Source organism: Chlorocebus sabaeus, chromosome 6, assembly GCF_047675955.1.
Source record: "Chlorocebus sabaeus isolate Y175 chromosome 6, mChlSab1.0.hap1, whole genome shotgun sequence".
Lineage (NCBI taxonomy): Eukaryota > Metazoa > Chordata > Mammalia > Primates > Cercopithecidae > Chlorocebus > Chlorocebus sabaeus.
In genome coordinates, this window is record NC_132909.1 from 50109470 (window position 1) to 50135475 (window position 26006).

Genomic DNA, 26006 nt, shown 5'->3' on the forward strand with positions numbered 1-26006 from the left:
CACGGTCTGAACACTTTTTTTTTGAGACAGAGTCTCACTCTGTTGCCCAGGCCGGAGTGCAATGGTGCAATCTTGGCTCAGTGCAACTTCCGCCTCCCAGGTTCAAGTGATTCTCTTGCCTCAGCCTCCCAAGTAGCAGGGATTATAGGCGGGCACCACCAAGCCTGGCTAATTTTTGTATTTTTAGTACAAAGTAGTTGGAGGCTGGCCTCCAACTCCTGACCTCGTGATCCGCCTGCCTTGGCCTCCCAAAGTGCTGGGATTACACGCGTGAGCCATCACGCCCAGACCTGAACACCACTTTCTTTTTTTTTTTTGAGACAGTGTCTTACTCTGTCTCGGCTCACTGCAACCTCTGCCTCCGGGGTTCAAGCGATTCTCCCACCTCAGCCTCCAGAGCAGCTGGGACTACAGGCACCCAAACATCATGCCCGACTAATTTTTGTATTTTAAGTAGAGATGAGGTTTCGCCATGTTGGCCAGGCTGGTGTTGAACTTCTGGCGTCAAGTGATGCACCCACTTCAGCCTCCCGAAGTGCTGGGATTACAGGTGTGAGACACTGCGCCCGGCCTGAACACCACTTTGACTCGTGTGTGTCCTCAGGAACCCCCTTTCTGTCCCCCCTAGCCAGCTCTGGCTTGGAACTTGCAAACTCCCAAGGTCATGCCCCATTCTGAGTCTCCCAAGTGGGGACAACAGCAGTGCAGGCAGCGGCAGAGGGAGAAGCGAAGGGCAGGGGATAAGGGGGTCCGCTAGGTGCCTTCCAGGCTTGTGTGCCCACAGCCTGAGACCGCTCTGGAGTCAGGATGAGACTTCAGGAGCCCCTCCAGCCCGAGTACTCTGTCACCCTGCCCAGTAACCAGCCCCCCTGCTGCAGCCGTTTGCTGGGAGGAGCTGATGCCATCCCATGGGAGCAGGAATTGGGGGGTGGAGACTGTTAATCCCCAGTCTGGCAGGCCTGGCCTCTCCCCAGGGCGCCCACTAATTCCCAAACCAAACAGCAGGCAGCGCCGGGCCCACTGCCGGACTAATCCGCTCCCCACCAGCCTGGGGCTGGCCAAGGGGCCTCCCAGTTCCCACGCTCTGAGCCTCCAAGGAAGTGGGCAAATGCCTCTGCCTTCCATTCCAGGCTTCACAGCCCCAGCAGGGGCACCTAGGGATACCTTAACCCATACAGAATGAGACAAAGGTATCTCTCACCCAAGACACCCTCCTTCCAAAGTTGCCACAATGAACATGCATCTCTATTAGGTCTCTGTTGTGAATGGGCCCCTGTAGATGTGACACTTCTTTGCAGTGCACAATCTGTGCAACTGTACATAAAGGTGCTTACCTTCACCTCCCAATGTCAACAAATATAGCAGTTTAAGATCATTTTATTGAAGAGCAAGAGGTGGGAGAGGTAGGAGGCAACTACAGCTCCCCACCAGCCCCACCAGGGGGAATGGACCCCTCCCTGCCTCCTGCCCAAGTGGCTCCCCCTGTATTATGGGGGGGACTTTGTGCAAACTCTGCCCCGAGGGGGTGGGGAGGGTGGAGGGTGAGTGTGAAATGGCAGCGGTTGGGGCTGGCAGCTGTGCTACTGGGCACTGGGGGGTTTATAGGGCTCCAGGAGGAGGGCCGAGAAGGTGTTGACCTTGTCTGCCCCCCGCACCTCATGGGGTAACAGCGGCAGCTTCACGATGTGGAAGTCTTCATACAGGTCCTCCATCTGCAGCCAGGGCAGAGGGTAGAAGGCAGTGGTCAGGGGGCAGGAAGGCAGAGACAGTGTGGATCAATAGAAAGGGTTAAGTTAGGAAGCTTCCAGGGTCAGGGAGAGAATATAGGGCAGGAGCTTAAGGTGTTATAAGTGGGAGTTGGGTTAGTATAGCCAGAGATCACTGGGCTAGACCACCTGCTCTCCAGGGTCACAGGGATCTAGGCCAGGCCAGCCACAGTCCTCTATGGCCAGAATAAGGGTGAAGGATCTGAAATGTGGGGGCAAAGGGCAGGAGGCTAGGCCAGAGGGCCAGAAGGTGGAGCAAAAGGTCAGAGAATAAAGGGGCAGAGGTGCCTCTGTTGAGCCAGTGCTGGGTGGGTGGGCACACCTGGTCCAGATACTTGGCCTGGATCTTGTGGCGGGCCTCACACATCTTGCAGGGCTTCTCAGGGTCAGGGAAGACGAGCTGGTTGACAATGATATTGTGCGTGTCGATCTTGCACTTGGCCAGCTCCTGGATCAGCCTCTCTGTCTCATAGAGGGACAGGAACTCAGCAATGCATACGCAGATGAAAGTTGTCTGCTCCTACAGGGCACAAGAGAGGACAGTGAGGGGCGGGTTCTGCCATGGTCCTCAGCCCCCGGGCCTCTCACTGCCAGCCAGACCACCACTCACAGGGTCCTTGAACTGCTCGCTGACTGAGCGGATGACGGGCAGAGTCTCCTCTAGCTTGGAGGCCAGCTGGTCTGCGTTCATGTCCCCCAGGCCCAGCATGTTGCACATCTGCAGGGGGGATGTGGGAGGGCTCATAGCTTACCTGGGGCTCATTAAACCTCCTGGGTTGGGGGTTCACTAAACACCAGAGGGATGACTCCTGATACCTCCCAGCGGTTAAAGGCTCAGGCCCGTGAGCAGATTCCTGGGGTTGGTCAAATACCAGCTTTGCCATTTCTTTCTTCTTTTCTTGAAATGGAGTCTCGCTCTGTTGCCCAGGCTGGAGTGCAGTGGCGTGATCTTGGCTCTCTGCAACCTCCGCCTCCCGGGTTCAAGCGATTCTCCTGCCTCAGTCTCCCGAGTAGCTGGGATTACAGGCACGCGCCACCATGCCCGGCTAATTTTTGTATTTTTAGTACAGGTGGGGTTTCACCATTTTTGGCCAGGCTGGTCTTGAACTCCTGACCTCAGGCGATCCACCCGCCTTGGCCTTGTGAAGTGTTAGGATTACAGGCGTGAGCCAATGCCACCGGCCTCAGCCTTGCCATTTCTAGGGAACCATGGCTAAGGGCCTTGACCTTCTGGAGCCTCAGTTTCCCCATCTCTAAACTTTACCTCCCAGACCTGTTGTACCAGATGAGCTGATGCATATAATGTGTTCAGAACAGTGTCTGGCACACAGTAAGTGCCCAGTGTTACCACCTGAGGCACAGGTCCTCACAGGGTACACACATGCACATACACCATGGTGGGCGGTGCTGGTGGTGTGAAGCACTGTGGGGGCTTTGGGGTTGTCATCGTAATAATAAGCCACGGGGGTTGGGCACAGTGGCTCATGCCTGTAATCCCAGCACTTTGGGAGGTCGAGGTGGGTGTACTGCTTGAGGCTAGGAGTTCAAGACCAGCTTGGGCAACATGGCAAAACACTGTCTCTACAAAAAATACAAAAATTAGCTGGGCATGGTGGTACACGTCTGCTAAGTACACGTCTGCTAAGTACCCCCAGCTACTTGGGAGGCTGTGGCACGAGAATCACTTGAACCCAGGAGGTGGAGGTTGCAATGAGCCGAGATTGCACCACTGCACTCCAGCCTGGGTGACAGAGCAAGACTCTGTCTCAAAAAAAAAAAAAAGGTAATAGTAATAATAATAATAATAACAACCCATGGGGCACTCTCATGATCTCCATTTGCAAGACAAGGAAGTTGAGGCCCAGAGAGGTGAAGTGATTTGCTTGAGGTCACACAGCAGTTGGGTCACACGGTGAGTGCAGAGGGTTTGAAGGCAGGTTGCCTGGTTCTGAAATGTGCTTTCTGGCTCTGTCTAGGGTATTTAGTGGGCAGGGGCAGGGACACTGAGTCCTGCCTGTGGGGGAGGAAAGACAGCTCCCTCCCATGCCCTCCAGGGAGAATTCCAGAGAGAGAAGGGGTGGGAAGGAAAGGGAATTGTTAGTACATGTCTGAGGGTCTAGGGGCCTGGGCCTACTCCCACTCCCGGCTGCCTGGATGGTGCAGGTGGGGGCCCCCGCCGCCTGCCTGTGAGATGAAAGGGCTGATCTGGTTCTTGATCTGCATAAGTCGGCCCAGGCCCCGCTCCACGATGGTGGGGAAGTTGAGCAGCCTCAGTGTGTGGCCCGTGGGTGCCGTGTCAAACACCACCACCGAGAAGTTCATGCCCTTCACCAGCCTGAGGGGAGACAGGGGTCAGGCCCTCTGTGTCCACTCTTCCCCTTCCCCAGGCAGCCCCCACCCCTGCTGGCTGGGCCTGACCTCATGACCTCGGCATAGCTCATGGCCTCATCGATGCCGGGAAATGCGCTCATGGCCTCCTGCATCATCTTCTTGCCCATGCTCAGCATGTTGTCCTCCTCGAAGAACTCGTCAGGCAGCTCCGCCACGCCCAGGCTGGGGTCAATCTCCTGGGGGCCAAAGGGATGAGACTGAGGTTGCTGCTACTGCTGGGGGAGCCTTCCTACCTGGGCACAGGGCCAGGGGAAGCCTTCTTACCTGGGCACAGGGCCAGAGGAAGCCTGTGGCGGGCTCTGACCACAGGCGTTTCATTAGGTCACGGCTGGGGGGACCCTGAGGTAGCACTTAGGGTTTTGTATGGTTGCATAAAGGGTGAAAAACAACAGGAAAATTGCAAGCTGTGGCCAGGGCCCTCGAAGGGAAGCCAAAACCCACTGCGGGCCATTTACATTGCTACTCCCCACTTGTAACCGGCCACTTGCGACCCCAGATACTCCCGTGAATGGGCCATGACCTCTTCCAGATCATCCATCCCTCCACTGAGAGATTCCTTGACCACCCTAAATAACAGCACAGATCCACTGACATCCCCTGCCCTGCCTTCCTTTCTCCGTAAGGTTTAGTCCTTAGGAGCTGGGCAGGATAGCTCATGCCTATAGTCCCAGGCATTCAGGATAATGAGATGGGAGGATCGCTTGAACCCAGGAGTTAGACACCAGCCTGGGCAATATAGCAAGACACATCTGAAAAAAAAAAAAATTAGCCCTTCCTCACATCCCTCGTGATTCCCTTATCATGTTTATCATCTGTCTCCAGAGCAGATGGAGGGGCATCCCCTCAAGGGCAAGGGTTTTACCATCTAGCTCACTACTGTGTCCTCAGCACTTAGCATGAACAGTGCCTGGCACAGAGGTCGTCAACATGTATGCAGAATCCGGCCAGGCAAGGTAGCTCACGCCTGTAATTCCAGTCCTTTGGGAGGTGGAGACGGGCAGATCACCTGAGGTCGGGAGTTGGAGACCAGCTTGGTCAACATGGTGAAATCCTGTCTCTACTAAAAATACAAAAATTAGCCAGGCATAGTGGCGGACGCCTATAATCTTAGCTACTCTGGAGATTGAGGCAAGGGAATCGCTTGAACCCGGCAGGCAGAGGTTACAGTGGGCCGAGGTCACACTATTGCACTCCAGCCTGGGTGACAGAGTGAGACTCTGTGTCAAAAAACAAACAACGAAACAAAACACAAACATGTATGTAGAATCTATGAAGGGATGGCCACGGCTGGGGTCTCTGGCCAGTCTCAGACTCAATGCCTCCCTCTTTTTTTTTTTTTTTCTGAGATGGAGTTTTGTTCTGGTTGCCTAGGCAGTAGTGGCATGATCTTGGCTCACCGCAACCTCCGCCTTCTGGATTCAAGTGATTCTCCTGCCTTAGCCTCCCAAGTAGCTGAGACTACAGGCATGCCCCACCATGCCGGGCTAATTTTTTGTATATACATATATTTTTTGAGATGGAGTTTCACTCTTGTTGTCCAGGCTGGACAATGGTACAATCTCAGCTCATGGCAACCGTTGCCTTCCAGGTTCAAGCGATTCTCCTGCCTCAGCCTCCTAAGTAGCTGGGATTACAGGCATGCGCCACCACCCCAGCTAATTTTGTATTTTTAGTAGAGACAGGGTTTCTCCATGTTGGTCATGCTGGTCTTGAACACCCAGCCTCAGGTGATCCGCCCACCTCAGCCTCCTAAAGTGCTGGGATTACAGGTGGGGCCACCACGGCCGGCCAATGCCTCCCTCTTCATCCTCCTCCTTTGTCACCTCTTCTTGGTGACTTCATGGGTCCCATGGGGAAGTTCCCAACTTGCTGGCCTTAGGGGTCATTCCCTCTTGGGGAGCTTGCCCACTCATCACTACACCCTAGTACCACTCTCTGACCGTAACCTCCTCTTATGCCTCACGTATTCTAAGCCTCTTTGGGCCACTTTATCCCCTCACCTGGCCCCTGTAAATTGTCAGTGTTCCTCTTGGCTGGCACCCTTATCCAGCCCAGCTTCCATAGGTTCCCTCTGCACACACTTCCTTTCCCCCTGCTGTTGGCAAAATCCCCCACTCTGGTTACTTGCAGCTTTTTTTTTTTTTTTCTTTTAGAGATAGCGTCTTGGCTGGGTGTGGTAGCTCACATGTGTAATCCCAGCATATTAAGAGGCCAAGCTGGGCAGATCACTTGAGGTCAGGAAATTGAAAACAGCACGGCCAACATCGTGAAACCCCATCTCTACTAAAAAGAAATACAGAGCCGGGCGCGGTGGCTCAAGCCTGTAATCCCAGCACTTTGGGAGGCCGAGACGGGCGGATCACGAGGTCAGGAGATCGAGACCATCCTGGCTAACACAGTGAAACCCTGTCTCTACTAAAAATACAAAAAATTAGCCGGGCGCAGTGGCGGGCGCCTGTAGTCCCAGCTACTCGGGAGGCTGAGGCAGGAGAATGGCGTAAACCCAGGAGGCGGAGCTTGCAGTGAGCTGAGATCGCGCCACTGCACTCCAGCCTGGGGCACAGAGCAAGACTCCGTCTCAAAAAAAAAAAAAAAAAAAAAAAAAAAAGAAATACAGGCCAGGTGCGGTGGTTCACGCCTGTAATCCCAACACTTTGGGAGGCCGAGGTGGGCGGATCACGAGGTCAGGAGATCGAGACCATCCTGGCTGACACGGTGAAACATGAACAGTGCCTGGCACAGAAGTCGTCAACATGTATGCAGAATCCGGCCAGGCATGGTAGCTCACGCCTGTAATTCCAGTCCTTTGGGAGGTGGAGACGGACAGATCACCTGAGGCTGGGAGTTCAAGACCAGCTTGGCCAACATGGTGAAACCCTGTCTCTACTAAAAATACAAAAAATTAGCCGGGCGTGGTGGCGGGCGCCTGTAGTCCCAGCTACTTAGGAGGCTGAGGCAGGAGAATCACTTGAAATCGGGAGGGAGAGGTTGCAGTGAACCGAGATTGCGCCACTGCACTGCAGCCTGGGCAACAGAGTAAGACTGTCTCAAAAAACAAAAAACAAAGCAAAAAAAAAAAAACCCCAAAAAACAAAACAACAACAACAATAAAAAAATTAGCTGGATGTGGTGGCAGGCACCTGTAATCACAGCTACTTGGGAGGCTGAGGCAGGAGAATCGCTTAAACTCAGGAGGTGGGGGTTGCAGTGAGCTGAGATCACACCACTGCACTCCAGCGTGGGTGACAGAGTGAAACTCAGTCTCACAAAAAAAAAAAAAAAAAAAAAAAAAGAGATAGCATCTCACACATAGCTCATTGCAGCCTCAAACTCCTAGGCTCAAACGATCCTCCTGCCTCAACCTACCGACCTACTGGGACTATAGGCACACACCACCATGCCCAGCTAATTTTGTTTAACTCCTGGCCTCCCTCAAGTGATCCTCCTGTCTCAGTCTCTGCAAGCACTGAAATTATAAGTATGGCTTTCTAGCTCTTTAGTATCACTGCACTTGAGGGTCTGAACACTCCTGAAGAGTATTCCCATCTTGCTCCCTACCCTTTTTTCTTTTTTTGGAAATGGAGTCTCACTCTGTCGCCCAGGCTGGAGTGCAGTGGTGCAATCTTGACTCACTGCAACCTCTGCCTCCCAGGTTCAAGGAATTCTTTGCCTCAGCCTCCCAAGTTTCTGGGATTATAAGCATCTGACACCAGGCCTGGCTAATTTTTGTATTTTTAGTACAGACGGAGTTTCACCACCTTGGCCAGGCTGGTCTTTAACTCCTGACCTCGTGATCCACCCTCCTCAGCCTCCCAAAGTGCTGGGATTACAGGCGTGAGCCACCGTGCCCGGCCCTTGCTCCTCTCTTCTGAACACAAAACTCCAATGGACACTTGGTGATCTAGACAATTCTGGTTCCCTCTGCTACCTTAAGAAGTGTTTATGTGGCATTTTCTCCCTCCTCAAACTTCTATCCCATTCACTGCTGAGGCCCTTGCCTGTTCCTTGGTGAGAAAGAGAAGCCATTGGCTGCCAACACCCTCTTCTCCGCTGAGGAAGTGCCCCAGTTCCTCCTGTTTCCCTCTCAGTCCTTGACCCTGGCAGCACCCAAGTCCTGGGTCTGTATACTGGATGGAGCTCATCCCACCTGAGGACTGTCCTCTGCCAGCATCCTCACTCTGCAGCATCTCTTTATTTTATTTTTTATTTCTTTATTTTTTTTGAGATGGAGTCTTGCTCTGTCGTTCAGGCTGTAATGCAGTGGTGCCATCTCAGCTCACTGCAAGCTCTGTGTCCCGGGTTCACGCCATTCTCCTGCCTCAGCCTCCCGAGTAGCTAGGACTACAGGTGCCCGCCACCATGCCTGCCTACTTTATTTATTTTTTTTTTTGAGATAGAGTCTCACTCTGTCGCCCAGGCTGGAATGCAGTGGCACGATCTCGGCTCATTGCAACCTCTGCCCCTCCGAGTTCAAGCGATTCTTCTGCCTCAGCCTCCCAAGTAGCTGGGATTACAGGCGCCTGCCACTGTGCCCGGCTAACACCTGGCTAATTTTTGTACTTTTTTTTTCTTTTTTTGTGAGACTGAGTCTTGCTCTGCTGCCCAGGCTGGAGTGCAGTGGTGCGATCTCGGCTCACTGCAAGCTCTGCCTCCTGGGTTCACGCCATTCTCCTGCCTCAGCCTCCCGAGTAGCTGGGACTACAGGTGACCGCCACCGCACCTGGCTATTTTTTTGTATTTTCACTAGAGACGGGGTTTCACTGCGTTAGCCAGGATGGTCTCGATCTCCTGACCTCATGATCCACCCGTCTCAGCCTCCCAAAGTGCTGGGATTACAGGCATGAGCCACCGCGTCCGGCCTTTATTTTGTTTTTTGAGACAGATTCTCCCTCTGTCGCCCAGGCTGGAGTACAGTGGCGCGATTTCGGCTCTCTGCAAGCTCCGCCTCCTAGGTTCATGTCATTCTCCTGACTCAGCCTCCGGAGCAGCTGGGACTATAGATGCCCGCCACCATGCCCAGGCAATTTTTTTTGTATTTTTAGTAGAGATGGGGTTTCACCATGTTAGCCAGGATGGTCTGGATATCCTGACCTTGTGATCCACCCGCCTGGGACTCCCAAAGTGCTGGGATGACCGGAGTGAGCCACCGTGCCCAGCATTTTTTTTTTGAGACGTGGTAAAACCTCGTCTCTACTAAAAATACAGAAATCCAAAAATTAGCCAGGCATGGTGGTAGGCACCTGTAATCCCAGTTACTCTGGAGGCTGACGCAGGAGAATCTCTGTCTCCTGGGTTCAAGTGATTTTCCTGCCTTAGCCTCATGAGTAGTTGGTATTACAGGCACCTGCCACCGTGCCCAGCTAACTGTTTTATATTTTTAGTAGAGACAGGGTTTCACCATATTGGCCAGGCTGGTCTCGAACTCCTAACCTCAAGTGATCCGCCCACCTTGGCTTCTCAAAGTGCTAGGATTATAGGCGTGAGCCACGATGCACACACAGCCCTCACACAGCTTTAAATGTCAACCTTGGGACAGTGACTTCCAAATGAATGCCAACCTCCTCTGGGCTCCAGACTCACATAAACAGGCTATTGTCATGATGTTTCCACTTGGATTTCCAGTGGGCACCTCGGATTCACTGCGGACAAAATGAAATTCTTGATTTGTCCATTCTACACCTACTCCTTTCCTAGTTTTCCCCATCCTAGCTGCTTAGAGAGACAAGAAAGGCATGTAATCAATTCATTTCTTTCTCTCACCCATTACGACCAAGTAATCTCACTGGCTTACTTCCAAAATACATCCCTAGTGCGATGTGGTGGCTCATGTCTGTAATCTCAGCACTGTGGGAGGCCGAGGCGGTCAGATCACTTGAGGTCAGGACTTCAAGACTAGCCTGGCCAACATGGTGAAAACTTGTCTCTACTAAAAATACAAAATTAACAGGCAGTGGTGGTGCATGCCTGTAATGCCAGCTACTCGGTAGGCTGAGGCAGGAGAATTGCTTGAACTTGGGAGGCGGAGGTTGCAGTGAGCCTAGATCGGGCCATTGCACTCCAGCCTGGGAGACACAGGATTCCTGAGTGTTTAAAAAAAAAAGAAAAAAAAAAACCTCAAATCTGACTATTTCTCCCTCAACATTCTGCCTCCACCAGAGTCCAGGATGTTGTCATCTCTCAACTGGTTACATCCTCAATCTCCTTGTTAGTTTCCCTGCTTCTACGCTGACTGACAATTAAATCTCCACGTGGCCGTCAGAGGGTACTTTTCAAACATGAATTTGGCCATGACACTGCCTTGCTTAAAATAAACAGCTTCCCATTAAACCTGGAGTCAACACCAAACTTCTTAACGTGGCCCATAAGGTACCACACCTCAGCCTCTGATGTGGCTCTGATTGGTCTCTCCAACTTCTCCTTCCCCTACCCTGGCTCAATAAGCTTCAGGCACTCTGGTGTGCTTCCTGCTCTGCAGTTCCTCATTGGTTCCCTTGTGAGTATGTTGAGGAAGGGGTGAAACAGGAGAAACACAGGATAAAGAGTGGATAGGACATGGTGGCTGCTGGTGTGTGCACACAAGAAAGGCTGGAAGAGGCCTTTCCCAGAAGTGGGGGCTAAGCCCTGCTCCACTCACCATAGCAAAGAGGTTGTCATAGCCTTTGACCTTAGTAGGCACCTTTGAGAACTTCTGGTCAAAAGCATCTGAGATGTTGTGAGCTGGGTCTGTGGAGATGATCAGCACACTCTCACGCCCCTTGGAGAGCTGGACTGCCAGACTGCAGCTGGGTAAAGGAAAAGTCAAAAGACAGGGGATGAGGGGTTGGGCTCTGTTCCCTGGGTCTGCAAGGGTAGTGGTAGTTTCCCTGGAGCAAGTGACCCGGATCAGCAGGGGCCTTGAGAGGAAAGTATGGGTTACGGTGGGATTGAGCCTCAATCCCTACAAAGGAACCCTCTCTGATTTATCTACTGACCCTTCTATGTGGACTAGAGAGATAAGGTTCAAATGACTGACTCTGTCTGGCCTAGTGCCTGCTGCTGCTTTGCTGGGCACACAGTGGCATGGCCCAGCTGTCCAGCCAGCATAGCTTGACTCCGTGCTCCCTTCTTTAATAAGCTAAGGGATCCCTTGCACTCCCTGGTAAGCACAGGATGGTTCGGTCCACTTGTCCAGGATAATCTGCCGCATGGACACCTCCTGCCTGTAGCTGCCTGGGACAGTCTGATCATGTGCCCTCTCCCTCGCTTTCCACCCTCACTCTCGCCTTGGACATAAAACACCAAGGTTTACCAAACTAGGATTGCTTGTTCTGGTGCCGCCCCTACCCACAACTCTGGATTCACTCAGGTACGGTCCAGCTGATGGGGACATCTAAGTGCTTCCCCGTCCCCCGGGCGCTGCACTTGAGCCCCAACATGGATGGTCCAATTCAGAGGGTGCTAGGGCTGCATTGAGGAGGTCTTTCTCATGTGCTCCAGGTAACTTCCAGAGAGTGAAACCCAAAGACCCCCGCCAGCCCCCTTGCCCCGGTCGTGGTGGAAAAGCCGGTCCTTGGCCTCCCCTTTGCCCAGTAGTATATCCTACACGCCTCCTGGCCCCCGCCGCAGCCTCCTTACCTGCAGGTGGTCTTGCCCACTCCACCCTTGCCCCCGACGAAGATCCACTTCAGGCTGCGCTGCTCGATGATGTTGCTAAGCGTAGGCTCCAGCGGCTCCACATCAGGCGCATCTTCGAACTCCTCTGCCTCAACCCCCCACCCGGCCATCCCTGCGGCCATCTTGGAACTGGCTCACGTGATCCAGCGGAGCGCACCATACGAAACACCTACAGGGGAAATTCTCTATCACATTCCTATCGAAGCTAGAAGCATGAGTTAATTTCCTCATTACTTCCATTTTAGGAGAAATATAAATTACATTTTCACTATTCTTTGCTTCCAGGGTTCACCTTGTCAACCTCTGGTCTATAATTTTCCAAGGGCTCCCCCTACCTAATGAACACATCGGTACGGTCCAGGCTACTCCCCTTCACTGATTGGGCCCTAAGTCTCGCAGCTCTCCTTTCATTGGCTACATCTTTTCTTACGTCCACCAATCACTCTCATGCTCCGATAGCGCCAACCTCTCCTTAGCAACCAGCCAAACACCCAGTCCATGCCCTTTCGGTGAAGTTAGATTCCCGGTCCGCCTTGGCCTCCATAGGCTCAACTTTATGTCCATCATTTTCCCTCTATTATTCACGTTAGGTCCCAACCTCGCCTAAGGTCCGCCTCCTCTATTATTCAATAGGCTGTGAGCCACTTGGCTCTTGCCGCAAACCAATCATAGACAAATTGACTCAGTTGGCTGGGTATAGGTCCCCGGGCTGACATCCAGGTAGGGTTGGAGTCCAGAGTTTTGTCCTGGACGCCCTGATCTCCCATGCCTAGCAGGCACCATGCCTGTAATTGCGCTCCGTTTGGTAGAAGGGACCCTAATTCCTAAAAGCCGCCTTGTATTTCAAGAGAAGACTCCAGTATACCATATTTCATGTTTGAACTTCTGTCCTGGAGCAGGAACACAAGCTGGGTTCCAGGCCCTTGATGGAGACCCCAGCCCATGACACTCTTAACTTTAGAGGGAGATTAGAGCCTAGAAATAACCCCAACTTCATCTGAATACTACAGCTCATAAACTAATCTGATTCTCTGGCCGGGCGCGGTGGCTCACGCCTGTAATCCTACCACTTTGGGAGGCCGAGGCGGGTGGATCACCTAAGGTCAAGAGTTCAGGACCAGCCTGGCCAAGATGGTGAAACCCCGTCTCTACTGAAAATACAAAAATTAGCCGGGCGTGGTGGCACGCACCTGTAATCCCAGCTACTCAGGAGCCTGAGGCAGGAGAATCGCTTGAATCCGGAGGGCAGAGGTTGCAGCGAGCCGAGATTGCGCCACTTCACTCCAGCCTCGGTGAAAGAGTGAAATTCCGTCTCAAAAAAAAAAAAAAATAATTAATTAAAAATAAATAAATAAATAAAATAGGCCGGGCGCGTTGGCTCAGGCCTGTAATCCCAGCACTTTGGGAGGCCGAGGCAGGCAGATCACCAGGTCAGGAATTCAAGACCAGGCCGAGACAGAAGAATCGCTTGAACTCGGGAGGCGGAAGCTGCAGTGAGCTGAGATGACACCACTGCACTCCAGCCTGGGCGACAGAGCGAGACTCAGTCTCAAAAAATAAAATAAAATAAAATAATAATAACAATAACAAAATTAAAAAAAAAAAGCTGATTCTCAGACGGGGACCTCAGCTCCACAGAGCCCCTATGTCCCCCAAAAATGTGAGCTTTATCCAGAGATGAGTACCCAACCCAAAGATACCCCTATTTCTACTTGGGGGGCCCAGGCTACACATGCTCTCTATTCCCTAGTAAGGGACTCAAGTTCCCAGGTGTCAGCTGAGTACACAACCCCAAATGAGGTCCTTCCCCTCACAGAGATTATTATTGGTGTCAAACGGGGATTCTAGCCCTGGAAAACGAATCTGTTCCTAGCCCCAAGTGAAACCAACTCCAGAGAGCAAGCTACAGCCCCAGTCTCAGACGACAGTCTCATTCCCCGGGAGCCCCAGTCTGGGAAACACCAGCCCGAGTACCGCTGAATTTTGAGCACCCGAGAGGCAGGGCTCGGTGGCTCACGCCTGGAATCCCAGCACTTTGGGAGGCTGAGGTGAGAGGATTGCTGGAGCCTAGGAGTTTGAGAACAGCCTGGGCAACATGACAAAACCCTGTCTCCACAAAAATAAATAAGTAAGTAAATAAATAAATAAACCAGGCATAGTGGCGCATGCCTGTTTTTCCAGCTACTCGGGAGGCTTTGGTGGGAGGCTCACCTCAGCCGTGAGAGGTCGAGGCTGAAGTGAGCCGTGATCACGCCTTTGCACTACAGCCTCGGAAACGGAGTGTGACTCTGTCTCCAAAATAAAACAAAACAAAGCAAAAAAACAAAAAACAAAAACAAAAAAACAGCAAGACCGATCCCGATGGCTCACGCCTGTAATCCCAACACTTTGGGAGGGGAGGCCAAGGCAGGAGGATCGCTTGAGGCCAGGAGTTCGAGACCAGCCTGGGTAATATAGCCAGGCGCCCGTCTCTAATTTTTAAAAAACAAGGCCGGGCGCGGTGGCTCATGTCTGTATTCCCAGCACTTTGGGAGGCCGAGGCGGGCGGATCACCTGAGCTCGGGAGTTCGAGACCAGCCTGACCAACATGGAGCAATCCCGTCTCTACTAAAAATACAAAATTAGCCGGGCGTGGTGGTGCATGTCTGTAATCCCAGCTACTCGGGAGGCTGAGACAGGAGAATCGCTTGAACCTGGGAGGTGGAGGTTGCGGTGAGCCGAGATCGCGCCATTGCACTCCAGCCTGGGCAACAAGAGCGAAACTCCGTCTCAAAAAAAAAGAAAAAAACAAACAAAAAAAACCCGCGAGACGGGGGCCCCTCCCCCTAGCCCCGCCCCTTCGGGTTGATTCCCTCATTCACCCCGCCCCGCTGCGGACGCTAGAGGGCCGGACCGCTCTTCCCGGCATGCATTGCTCCGGACTAGGCGAGTCGGGCGCCAAGCGCGGGGCCGGAGCGGCCTTCCCGGAGTCCTTTGCGCGGCACCTGGCGACAAAATGGCTGCCCGAGGGAGACGGGCGGAGCCTCCGGGTCGGGAGGCGCCGGGCCCCGCGGGCGGTGGCGGTGGCGGGAGCCGTTGGGCTGAGTCAGGACCGGGGACGTCGCCCGAGAGCGGGGACGAGGAGGTGTCGGGCGCGGGTTCGAGCCCCGTATCGGGCGGCGTGAACTTGTTCGCCAACGACGGCAGCTTCCTGGAGCTGTTCAAGCGGAAGATGGAGGAGGAGCAGCGGCAGCGGCAGGAGGAGCCGCCCCCGGGTCCGCAGCGACCCGACCAGTCGGCCGCCGCCGCTGGCCCTGGGGATCCGAAGAGGAAGGGCGGTCCGGGCTCCACACTTAGCTTCGTAAGGAGCCGTGGGGGTGGGGGCGGGCGCCACGGCCTGTCCTGGCAGCGGGAGTAGGGGCCCGTGAAGGGGGATCGGGACCGAGGTCCACTTTCCTTTCTGAATGAGGGGCCCGTCCGGGTCACCCACTGAGGATGAGGAACTTGGGTTCCCGACAACTAGGGTCTGGGGGCGGGAGTGGGGACTCCAGGAGCCTGCCCGTGGGAACTGGGAGCTGAGGAATTCCCTTGGAATCAGCACTGTGGAGAGTGAGGAAACGTGGATATCGGGATTCCTGTTTGAATGGTACCCGGACCTTGGGTCATGGGACCACCACTAATTGTGAGGAAAGGGGGTAAATTAAGTCTGGACTCTGAGCTATATGCATTAGACTCAGACCACGTATTGTGTAAGGACAATTACTTACCTAGGACAATTACTTGACTTCCTTGTGTCTTATTCGACCAACCTCCATTTATTGAGCACTTTACCTCGTGCTAGGCATTGTGCTAGATGCTGGTATGCAGTGGTGAGCTTACAGACAAGATCGCTGCTTTCCTGGAGCCTCTGGGCTGGCCTACCCTCATTTTCCCTAGTTGCAAAAATAGACATCATCGCATCTCTTGATGTGGTGAGGGTTTTATGAGGTGATCCTGGAAAAGTGGTTAGCATAGAGCCTGTCTTCCAGGAAGGGCTAAACTGGTGGTTCTCAATTGGGGCAGTTCCCTCCACCCCCACATTTGGCAAAGTCTGGAGACATTTTTGGTTGTCAGAACTGCGGGAGGGGGTGCTAGTGACATCTATGGGTAGAGGCCAGGGATGCTGCTCAACTTCTTACCATGCGTTTGGCAGCGCCCTCCCACCCCCAAACAAAGAATAATCCAGCTCAAAATATTATTAGTGCCAGGTTGAGAAACTCTGGGCTAAGTAAATAGGGCGTGTATTGATTTTTGGCTCTGAGCTTGCCATGTCCGTAGTGTTAAGATCAAGTCCCTGCAGTGTGGAGGAAAAAGTGTTGACTTGAGACTAACAGATTGGGGGCTCTAGTTCTGGATGCTGCATGTGATTTTGGGCAAGTGATGTAACCCCTCCAAGCCTCAGTTTCTTCATTTGTTAAAAATGAGCGTGGATTGGGTGCAGTGGCTCACACCTGTAATTCCAACATTTTGGGAGGTTGAGGTGGGTGGATTGTTTAAGCCCAGGAGTTGGAGAGCAGCCTGGACAATATGGCAAAAACCCATCTCTACAAAAAAAATTTAAAAATTAGCTGGGCATGGTGCCACACATGCCTGGAGCTCCAGCTCCCCAGGAGGCTGAGACAGGAGGATCGCTTAAGCACAGGAGATTCAGGCTGCAGTGAGCCGTGATTGCACCACTGCACTCTAGCCTGGATGACAGAACAAGAGACTATCTTAAAAAAAAAAAAAAATCAGTGTGAAATAGTCCCAGCAGGACGGGCTCTGTGGCTCATGCCTGTAATCCCTGCACTTTGGGGGCCGAGGCAGGCAGATCACCTGAGGTCAGGGGTTCGAGACCAGCCTGGCCAACATGGTGAAATCCCCGACTCTACTAAAAAAAATACAAAAGTTAGCCAGGCATGGTGGTGCATACCTGTAATCCCAGCTACTCGGGAGGCTGAGGCAGGAGAATCACTTGAACCTGGGAGGTGGAGGTTGCAGTGAGCTGAGATCGTGCCACTGTACTCCAGCCTGGATAGTGAGACTCTGTCTCCAAACAAAACAAAACAAACAAACAAAAAGAAAATAGTCCCAGCAGCACAGGTTACTGAATGCCTGGTTGTCTGTGAAGCCTGTTGGAGCCCCCGGAGCGCAGGAAGCCCTCAATCAATGGGAGAAGGTGGGATACAGGATGAAAGGCTAGAGGAAGACTATCTTTGAGGAAAGGGTAAGGAAGGAAAAACGTCAGGACCAGGGTTGGCGTGACACTTGCGAGTAGAGGCTGAGTATCCCTTCGTGAATGGGTGTAGCAGTTGTTGCATCTGTTTCATTTGTTCATTGAGGGTCTATTTTGGCTGCACCCTCAAAGAGGCCATGCTAGGCTAGGCACAGAGAAGGCAATGTTGCTTGATGTCTAAGGATGCTGTCCAGAGGCTTTGACCCACCTGACCCTGAATCAGCTCCATTGTTTGTTGTTAGCATGACTTCTCCTTCTGAAAGACTTTCCTCATCTAGGAAAAGGGGGTGGTTCCTTTTTTTTTTTTTTTTTTTTTTTGAGACAGAGTCTCGCTCTTGCCCAGGCTGGAGTGCAGTGGTAGAGCCTTGGCTCACTGCAACCTCCTCCTCCCGGGTTCAAGCAATTCTGCCTCAGCCTCTCGAGTAGCTGGGATTACAGGCGCCTACCACCACTCCCGGCTAATTTTCTGTGTTTTTAGTAGAGAGAGGGTTTCACCATGTTGGCCAGGCTGGTCTTAAACTCCTGACCTCAGGTGATCCCCCCTTTTCCACCTCCAAAAGTGCTGGGATTACAGGTCTGAGCCACCGCGCCTGGTCGAAAAGGGGGTGGTTCTAACTTTCATCTTAGGGTAGCTGTGAAAATGGAAGGAGATGATACATCCGCAGCACTTGGCACAGGGCTTGGCATACAGTACATGCTCAATAAAGGGAGCTATTGCCACCTCTTGTGGTCCCTGCTAGGGAGGGTGAGGCATGGAAAGTGAGAACAAAGCTGGTCCCCACTGAGGTGGGCACTCTTCTTGCTCCCTGGGAGGGCACCGCGGGCCCAGGGCAGGCGCTGAGTCGCGTGTGCTCCTCTCTGATTGCTGCGCAGGTCGGCCGGCTGGCGGAGCTGGGCGCGGCGTCAGGACGGGCCACCAGGCCGGGCTAGGAAGGTGTAGTGGGCCTCAGCGCCGCCAAGGGCGGTCCCGGCTCCTGTAACCGTTGCAGTCTTCTGTCCCTTCACCCAGGTGGGCAAACGCAGAGGCGGGAACAAACTAGCCCTCAAGACGGGAATAGTAGCCAAGAAGCAGAAGACGGAGGATGAGGTGAGCCGGCTGGGTGCAGGAGGGCCACCCACATTGCCTTTTCCTTCCAGCTTTTGTGCCCAGCCTTCTCCCTCCCTGTCTGGTATCCAAGCCTTTGCTGAGTGTGCCTGGCAGGATAGGAGGGTCCCCAGATAACTTGACTGTACAATCTTTAGCTCAAACCCAGAGTCTTCCGCCGGGTGACACTGGGAATGGGTCAGCTGTCTCAGGGCAGTCCTGACCCTGATTCCTGGCACGCCCTCTAAACCCATATCCCCCTTCCACAGGTATTAACAAGTAAAGGTGACGCGTGGGCCAAGTACATGGCAGAAGTGAAAAAGTACAAAGCCCACCAGTGCGGTGACGATGATAAAACTCGGCCCCTGGTGAAATGACGCCCCTCCCCCGCCTGCCCATGGCCTGGGACTCTCTGCGATGTACATAACTATTTAATGCAGTGGCAGCGGTGGCAGCCTTCCCCAAGAGGACTTAAAAGCAGAAGCAAACCGAGATGCTTCCCGCAGCCGTGGACGATTCTCCAGGACTCTTTTTTTACCTTGAGCACTTGCCTCGTGAGACTTCATAGAACAGTGGTTTACTGTCCCCTCTTCTCACCTCCTCATTCTCTCTGGCTCTTTCTCTCTTCCTCTTCTCACCCTCCTCCCTCCCCTTAGCCATCACTTCTGGGAAGTAAAGAACTTGACTTAGTGCCGGAGCTGTGTGCTTGGTTTGTCTTCTTTGCGCTGTCGGACCTAAGCCTTCCCCTGGTAGCTGGCATTGTACCTGTCAAAGCCTGGGTCTGGCCTGGTAAGGAGCAGGATATGGAGGGGGTAGGAAGGACAGGGGCACATCCCCTCCTGTAGGCCTAGACTTTCCCCAAGACCCATCTCCCCTCACTGCTGCATCCCCACCATGCCACCTTAGGCTCACTTTCTCTTCACAGTTCATTTTGGCTGGGCCGAAGCTGTTGCATTGTGCATTCAGCAGACACTTAGGAGCATCTGTTATGTGCCAGGGTTCTGCAAGGCTCTGGGGCGACAGCTGGGAACACAGCAGACCACACCCTCCCTGCCCTTACAGAAGGAGACAGACACAAACAAAAAGGGGAAGCCCTTTTGCAGCTAGGGAGGAAGGGGGTATGTCTTTTAGGTGACATTTGATTAGAGTCCTGAGGGAGATGAGACAGAGCCCCAGGCAGAGGAATAGCCAGGTCGGAGAGGGCTTGGGCCTGATGGAGGCCTCATAAGTGAGGAGGAGGATGGATGGATTATAAGGGGAGAATTCAGGAGTTTGTTCTTTTTTTTTTTTTTTTTTTGGAGATGGTCTTGCTCTGTCGCCCAGGCTAGAGTGCAGTGCTACGATCACAGCTCACTGCCTCACCACAGCCTCGAATTCCCGGCCTCCTCCCACCTCAGCCCTGCAAGTAGCAGGGACCACAGGTTCACACCACCACGCTCTGCTAGTTTTTTTTTTTTTGTAGAGATGGGGTCGCCCTATGTTGCTCAGGCTGGTCTCCAACTCCTGGGCTTAAGCAACCTTCTCACCTCAGCCTCCTAAAGTGCAAGGATTACCAGTATGAGCCATTCTCGGCCCAGGATTTTATTCTTTTTTTTTGTTTTTTGAGACAGAGTCTTGTCTCTGTCACCCAGGCTGGAGTGCAGTGACGTGATCTCGGCTCACTGCAACATCCGCCTCCTGTGTTCAAGCAATTCTCCTGCCTCAGCCTCCCGAGTGGCTGGAATTACAGGCGCCGGCCACAATGCCTGGCTAATTTTTGTATTGTTAGTAGAGACAGGGTTTCACCATGTTGGCCAGGCTGGTCTCGAACTTCTGACCTCAGGTGATCCACCTCAGCCAAAGTGCTGGGATTACAGGCCTGAGCCACCATGTCATGCCCGGGATTTTAAGTGAGGAGAAGGCTTTGGAGGGTATTTGAGGTAGCAACATCGTACGTTTTATATCTTCAGGGGATTCCTCTGGCTCCTGTGGGGAGTAGACTGAAGGGGGCTGAGGGTAGAACCTGGGAGACTGGGGAGGGGAGTGGAGGGGACTGTATCTTGGTAGCAGAGGAGGTGAGGAACGCTGAGAGCTGGATTCCGTGGGGCTGTGTGCTCTGCTGGGAGAAAGGCCACTCAGTCCTCCAGCTACTTGAAGCCCTTTCAGGGAGGCTGGAGTCTGTCCCTTCCATATGCATACACCCTCAAGAGAAAGAGGGCGAGGGGGTTCTCTGTCCAACCTTCCAGAACATGATCATTGACACAGACCTCCCAGCCCTTCCATGCCCTCCTCCTGGCTCCATTGTACATCCTGTTGGAGCCAGAAGCTGCCTGGCTCCACCTGTTCTCCAAACCCACACAGGTTTTAAGATGCCCTTGCCTCCCAACTCCTCAAACCTGCTGCACCTGGAGCAATGTTGGGGGCCCCCAGCTATAGGCTCACCCCAGTCTTCCCAGGCAGGAATGGCAGCAGCTAAGCAGCCTTGGCACTCCTACCCAGCTTAGGGCTGGGCCCTCTTCCACTTTCTTTTTTTTCTTTTTTGAGATAAGGTCTCCCTCTGTCCCCTAGGCTGGAGTGCAGTTGGTGAAATTACAGCTCGCTGCAGCCTCAACCTCCTGGGCCGAAGTGATCCTCCCACCTCAGCCTCCTGGGTGAGGTCTACAGGCATGTGCCATCAGACACCGCTCATTTTTTTTGTACAGACGAAGTCTCGCCACGTTGCTCAGGCTGGTTGGGAACTCCTGGGCTCAAACCATCTTCCCGCCTTGGCCTCCCGAAGTGCTGGGATTACAGGTGTGAGCTACTGCACCCAGCCCCCTCCTTCCACTTTTTTTTTTTTTGTTTTTTTGAGATAGGCTCACTCTGCCCCCAGGCTGGAGTGCAATGGCATGATTTCGGCTCACTGCAATCATCCTGCCTCAGCTTCCCAAGTAGCTGGGACTACATGAGTGTGCCACCACACCAAGCTAATTTTTATCTTTTTGGTAGAGCCGGGGTTTCCTGACTTCATGTGATCTGCTGCCTTAAGGATTACTGGTATGAGCCACCGTGCCTGGCCCCTCCTTCCACTTTCAATCAAAAGAGGACCAAGACTCAGAGAAACACGGCCTCAGCAAGTAGAGGGTGGAAGGCAGAGGGCTGTGGTCCTGGAAGTGGGCTGAGGTGGGCCCATCCCGGTACACCACAGGCTCTCAAATTTTGCCAGATGCAGTCTGTGGAGGTTGGGGTGGGGCATTTACTCTTGTAACACATGATGAGCATCTGTTATGTGAAGTCATTTACCCAAACAGACAAAAATCCGCCGAGCCCAGAATGGTGGCTCACATCTGTAATCCCAGTGACCGGGGAGGCTGAGACACAGGTGGATCACTTGAGCCCAGGAGTTCGAGACCAGTCTGGATAATAGAGCAAGACCTTTCTTGCTAGAAAAAATAAAAGTTGGCTGGGTGCGGTGGCTCACGCCTGTAATCCCAGCACTTTGGGAGGCCACGGCGGGCAGATCACTTGAGGCCAGGAGTTTGAAACCAGCCTGGCCAACGTGGTACAACCCTGTCTCTACTAAAATTACAAAAAATTAGCCGGGCGTGGTGGCACACACCTGTAATAGCAGCTATTCGCTATTCGGGAGCCTGAGGCAGGAGAATCTCTTGAATCTGGGAAGGCAAAGGTTGCAGTGAGCCGAGATTGTGCCACTGTACTTCAGCCTGGGCAACAGAGTGATTCCATCTCAAAAAATTAAAAAAAAAAAAAAAAAAAAAAAAAGGCCGGGTGCAGCGGCTCACGCCTGTAATCCCAGCACTTTGGGAGGCTGAAGCGGGCGAATCATGAGGTCAGGAGATCCAGACCATCCCGGCTAACAGGGTGAAACCCCGTCTCTACTAAAAATACAAAAAAAAATTAGCCGGGCGTGGTGGTGGGTGCCTGTAGTCCCAGCTACTGGGGAGGCTGAGGCAGGAGAATGGCGGGAACCCAGGAGGCGGAGCTTGCAGTGAGCCGGGATCATGCCTCTGTACTTCAGCCTGGGCAACAACGTGAGATTCTATCTCAAAAAAAAAAAAAAACAACCTAGCTGTCATGGTGGCACCCAAAATCCCAGCGCTTTGGGAGGCTGAGGTGGGTAGGTGGGCGGATCACAAGGTCAGGAGTTTAAGACCAACCTTACCAACATGATGAAACCCCATCTCTACTAAAAATACAAAAATTAGCTAGGGGTGGTGCACACCTGTAAGCCCAGCTACTTGGGAGGCTGAGGCAGGAGAATCACTTGAACTGGGGAGGCGGAGGTTACAGTGACTATACTCCAGCCTGGGCAACAGACTGAGACTCCGTCTCAAAAAAAAAAAAAAAAAAAAAAAGAATAGGATACCTTTCCTGTTTCACTTCCTGCTAACATACAATAAGGTTTTTCTACTTTAGTTTGCACATGGGCTGAAAGGTCTCTCCCATGGTATGGGCGCTGTGGCTCACGCCTGTAATCCTAGCACTTTTGGAGGCCGAGGCGGGCGGATCACGAGGTCAGGAGATCCGAGACCATCCTGGCTAACATGGTGAAACCCCGTCTCTATAAAAATACAAAAAATTAGCCAGGTGTGGTGGCGGGCGCTTGTAGTCCCAGCCACTTGGGAGGCTGAGGCAGGAGACTGGCATGAACCCGGGAGGCTGAGCTGAGATGGCACTACTGCACTCCAGCCTGGGTGACTAGAGAGATTCTGTCTCAAAAAAAAAAAAAAAAAAAAAAAAAGGAAGGTCTCTCCCTCCTACTTTGGGGAGCTAGCTCAGGTGTGACTTTGGCCTTGGGGATGGACTATGGGGGGAAGGAACACAGGAAGGTAATGGAGCCATCCATTCCTCCTCCCCCAAAGCCACCAGCAGAGATTGGATCTTTAAAAAGCAACAGAAGCCTGGGAAGTAGGTCGCCCTGCAGCATCTCAGCCTCTATTCTAGTGTCAAGAGGCAGGAGAGGCTGAAAGCCCAGGCACATCCCTTTACAGTACTTACCCGCTTTGACCTTAGAAAAGTCTGAAGAGGGAGGAGAATGAAATCCAGGTTTTGGTGAGTCACACAGCCCTGGCTTCAAACTATTCTAGAGCCTGTTGACTGTGTGATCTTGGGTAAGTCACTTAGACTTTCTGTACTTCAGGTTCTTCATCTATCAAATAGGGGTAAAATACAGAAGCATCTCTAGAGTTCTAAAGTAAGGGCAATATTCATAGAATCTAACCCTGCTATTGTTTAAAACAGCTAGTGCTTCCCAGGGTGAAGAAGTTGGCTTGCGTTTGGGAACTGTGTTAAGTCAGTTAAGTGCTGACCTTTGAACTCGGGGGACAGTGTGATGACAGGCTCGAGCAGGGAGGCTATTGTAAATTGAGAACGCGTTTGTCTCGCATTTCAGATTCGTGGTTGGACACCAATTCTTCTTTCTTTTCTTTTTTTTTTTTTTGAGATGGAGTCTCACTCTGTCACCCAGGCTGGAGTGCAGTGGTGCGATCTCAGCTCACTGCAAGCTCCGCCGCCTCCCGGGTTCACACCATTCTCCTGCCTCAGCCTCCTGAGAAGCTGGGACTACAGGCGCCCACCACCAGGCCCGGCTAATTTTTTTGTATTTTTAGTAGAGACGGGGTTTCACCATGTTCGCCAGGATGGTCTCAATCTCCTGACCTCGTGATCCGCCCACTTCGGCCTCCCAAAGTGCTGGGATTACAGGCGTGAGCCACCATGCCCGGCCCCAATTCTTTTCTTTTTGAGACGGAGTCTCACTGTATCGCCTAGGCTGGAGTGCAGTGGCATGATCTCGGCTCACTGCAAGCTGTGCCTCCCGGGTTCATGCCATTCTCCTGCCTCAGCCTCCCGAGTAGCTGGGATTACAGGCGCCCGCCACCATGCCTGGCTATTTTTTTTTTTTGTATTTTTAGTAGAGACGGGGTTTCGCCGTGTTAGCCAGGATGGTCTGGATCTCCTGACCTGGTGATCTGCCCACCTCGGCCTCCCAAAGTGCTAGGGTAACAGGTGTGAGCCACCGCGCCCGGCTGGTTGGACACCAATTCTGTGAGTTTCTTTTGGCATGGAGTGCTTCTAATTGAGCTGAGGTAAGTTTGCCAGGCATAGGGCTGTTGTGAGATTTGCATGAGATAACATTTGGCCTTTTTTTTTTTTTTTTTTTTTTTGAGACGGAGTCTCGCTCTGTCGCCCAGGCTGGAGTGCAGTGGCGCAATCTCGGCTCACTGCAAGCTCCGCCTCCCGGGTTCACGCCATTCTCCTGCCTCAGCCTCCCGAGTAGCTGGGACTACAGGCGCCCGCCACTGCGCCCGGCTAATTTTTTGTATTTTTAGTAGAGACGGGGTTTCACCATGGTCTCGATCTCCTGACCTTGTGATCCGCCCGCCTCGGCCTCCCAAAGTGCTGGGATTACAGGCGTGAGCCACCGCGCCCGGCCGGCCTTTTTTTTTTTTTTTGAGACAGAGTCTCACTCTGTCACCTAGGCTGGAGTGAAGTGGCGTGATCTTGGCTCACTGCAACCTCCGCCTCCCATGTTCAAGCAATTCTCCTGCCTCAGCCTCCTGAGTAGCTGGGATTGTAAGCGCAGGCCACCACTCCTGGCTAATTTTTTTGGTATTTTTAATACAGACAGAGTTTCACCATGTTAGCCAGGATGGTCTCAATCTCCTGACCTCGTGATCTCCCCTTGGCCTCTCGAAGTGCTGGGATTACAGGTGTGAGCCACCTGGTGTTAATGAGATAACATTTGGAAACTGCTTGATATGCAGTAGGTGCTTAAGAAATAGGAAAAAAGGGTCGGGTGCGATGGCTCAAGTCTAATCCCAGCACTTCGGGAGGCTGAGACGGGCGGATCACAAGGTCAGGAGATTGAGACCATCCTGGCTAACATAATGAAACCCCGTCTCTACTAAAAAACATACAAAAAACTAGCCAGGTGAGGTGGCGGGCGCCTGTTGTCCCAGCTACTCGGGAGGCTGAGGCAGGAGAATGGCGTAAACCCAGGAGGCGGAGTTTGCAGTGAGTTGGGATCCGGCCACTGCACTCCAGCCTGGGCGACAGAGCAAGACTCTGTCTCAAAAAAAAAAAAAGAAAGAAAGAAAGAAAGAAATAGGAAAAAAGGCCGGGCGTGGTGGTTCACGCCTGTAACACCAGCACTTTGGGAGGCCAAGGCGGGTGGATCACCTGAGGTCGGGAGTTCGAGACAGCCTGACCAACATGGAGAAACCCTATCTCTACTAAAAATACAAAAATTAGCCAGGCGTGGTCGTGGGCGCCTGTAGTCCCAGGTACTCGGGGGACTGAGACAGGAGAATAGCTTGAACCCTGGAAGCACAGGTTGCAGTGAGCTGAGATCCCACCATTGCACTCCAGCCTGGGCAACAGAGCGCAACTCCGTCTCAGAAATAAATAGGAAAACACTGGGCCGGGCACAGTGGCTCACACCTGTAATCCCAGCACTTTGGGAGGTCGAGACCGGTGGATCACCAGAGGTCAGGAGTTCAAGACCAGCCTGGCCAATATAGCAAAACCCTGTCTCTTCTAAATATACAAAAAATTAGCCTGGCGTGGTGGCAGACGCCTGTAATTCCAGCTACTCGGAAGGCTGAGGCAGGAGAATAGCTTGAACCCGGAGGCGGAGGTTGCAGTGAGCCATTGCACTCCAGCCGGGACAATGAGGGTGAGACACCGTCTCAAAGAAAAAATGCCAGGTGCGGTGGCTCCCGCCTGTAATCCTAACACTTTGGGAGGCCGAGGCGGGCGGATCATGAGGTCAAGAAATCAAGACCATCCTGGTCAACATTGTGAAACCCCATTTCTACTAAATATACCAAAAAAAAAAAAAAAAAAAAAAAAAAAATTAGCCGGGCGTGGCTAATTAGCAGAGCGTGGTGGCACATGCCTG

General features: G+C 52.8%; 2 protein-coding genes across 4 annotated transcripts; one reads left to right on the top strand and one right to left on the bottom strand.

Moving 5' to 3' along the window:
- Positions 1 to 1361: 1361 nt before the first annotated feature.
- On the bottom strand, positions 1362 to 11952 carry GET3 (guided entry of tail-anchored proteins factor 3, ATPase). Of its 2 annotated transcripts, none has more exons than XM_073016894.1 (7): positions 11772 to 11952; positions 10792 to 10939; positions 4185 to 4330; positions 3951 to 4101; positions 2377 to 2484; positions 2089 to 2286; positions 1362 to 1712 (listed from the first exon to the last, which is right to left on the bottom strand). In XM_073016894.1, the coding sequence occupies exons 1-7, from the start codon at positions 11930 to 11932 to the stop codon at positions 1581 to 1583; spliced, it is 1044 nt and encodes a 347-aa protein (XP_072872995.1). In that variant the 5' UTR covers positions 11933 to 11952; the 3' UTR covers positions 1362 to 1580. The 2 variants fall into 2 exon arrangements, with proteins under 2 accessions (XP_072872995.1, XP_007993609.3); XM_007995418.3 differs by having other exon boundaries at positions 4185 to 4333.
- Positions 11953 to 14723: 2771 nt separating this feature from the next.
- Positions 14724 to 18824, top strand: TRIR (telomerase RNA component interacting RNase). Of its 2 annotated transcripts, XM_007995417.3 has the most exons (3): positions 14724 to 15150; positions 18053 to 18130; positions 18397 to 18824. In XM_007995417.3, exons 1-3 carry the CDS (start codon positions 14806 to 14808, stop codon positions 18502 to 18504), a joined length of 531 nt encoding a protein of 176 aa, XP_007993608.1. In that variant the 5' UTR covers positions 14724 to 14805; the 3' UTR covers positions 18505 to 18824. The 2 variants fall into 2 exon arrangements, with proteins under 2 accessions (XP_007993608.1, XP_037848002.1); XM_037992074.2 differs by lacking the exon at positions 18397 to 18824 and having other exon boundaries at positions 14727 to 15127; positions 18053 to 18129.
- The last annotated feature ends 7182 nt before the right edge of the window (positions 18825 to 26006 follow it).

What these genes read in the sequence shown, in the direction of transcription:
- TRIR (XM_007995417.3), top strand. Translation starts at nt 14,806, where the DNA reads ATGGCTGCCCGAGGGAGACGGGCGGAGCCTCCGGGTCGGGAGGCGCCG. An exon ending in CGGGCTCCACACTTAGCTTC is followed by an intron (nt 15,151 to 18,052) that starts GTAAGGAGCCGT and finishes CCCTTCACCCAG; the next exon opens with GTGGGCAAACGCAGAGGCGG. An exon ending in AGCAGAAGACGGAGGATGAG is followed by an intron (nt 18,131 to 18,396) that starts GTGAGCCGGCTG and finishes CCCCTTCCACAG; the next exon opens with GTATTAACAAGTAAAGGTGA.
- GET3 (XM_007995418.3), bottom strand. Translation starts at nt 11,932, where the DNA reads ATGGCCGCAGGGATGGCCGGGTGGGGGGTTGAGGCAGAGGAGTTCGAA. An exon ending in ATGACAACCTCTTTGCTATG is followed by an intron (nt 4,334 to 10,791) that starts GTGAGTGGAGCA and finishes TTTGGCCCCCAG; the next exon opens with GAGATTGACCCCAGCCTGGG. An exon ending in AGGCCAAGTATCTGGACCAG is followed by an intron (nt 1,713 to 2,088) that starts GTGTGCCCACCC and finishes CCCTGGCTGCAG; the next exon opens with ATGGAGGACCTGTATGAAGA.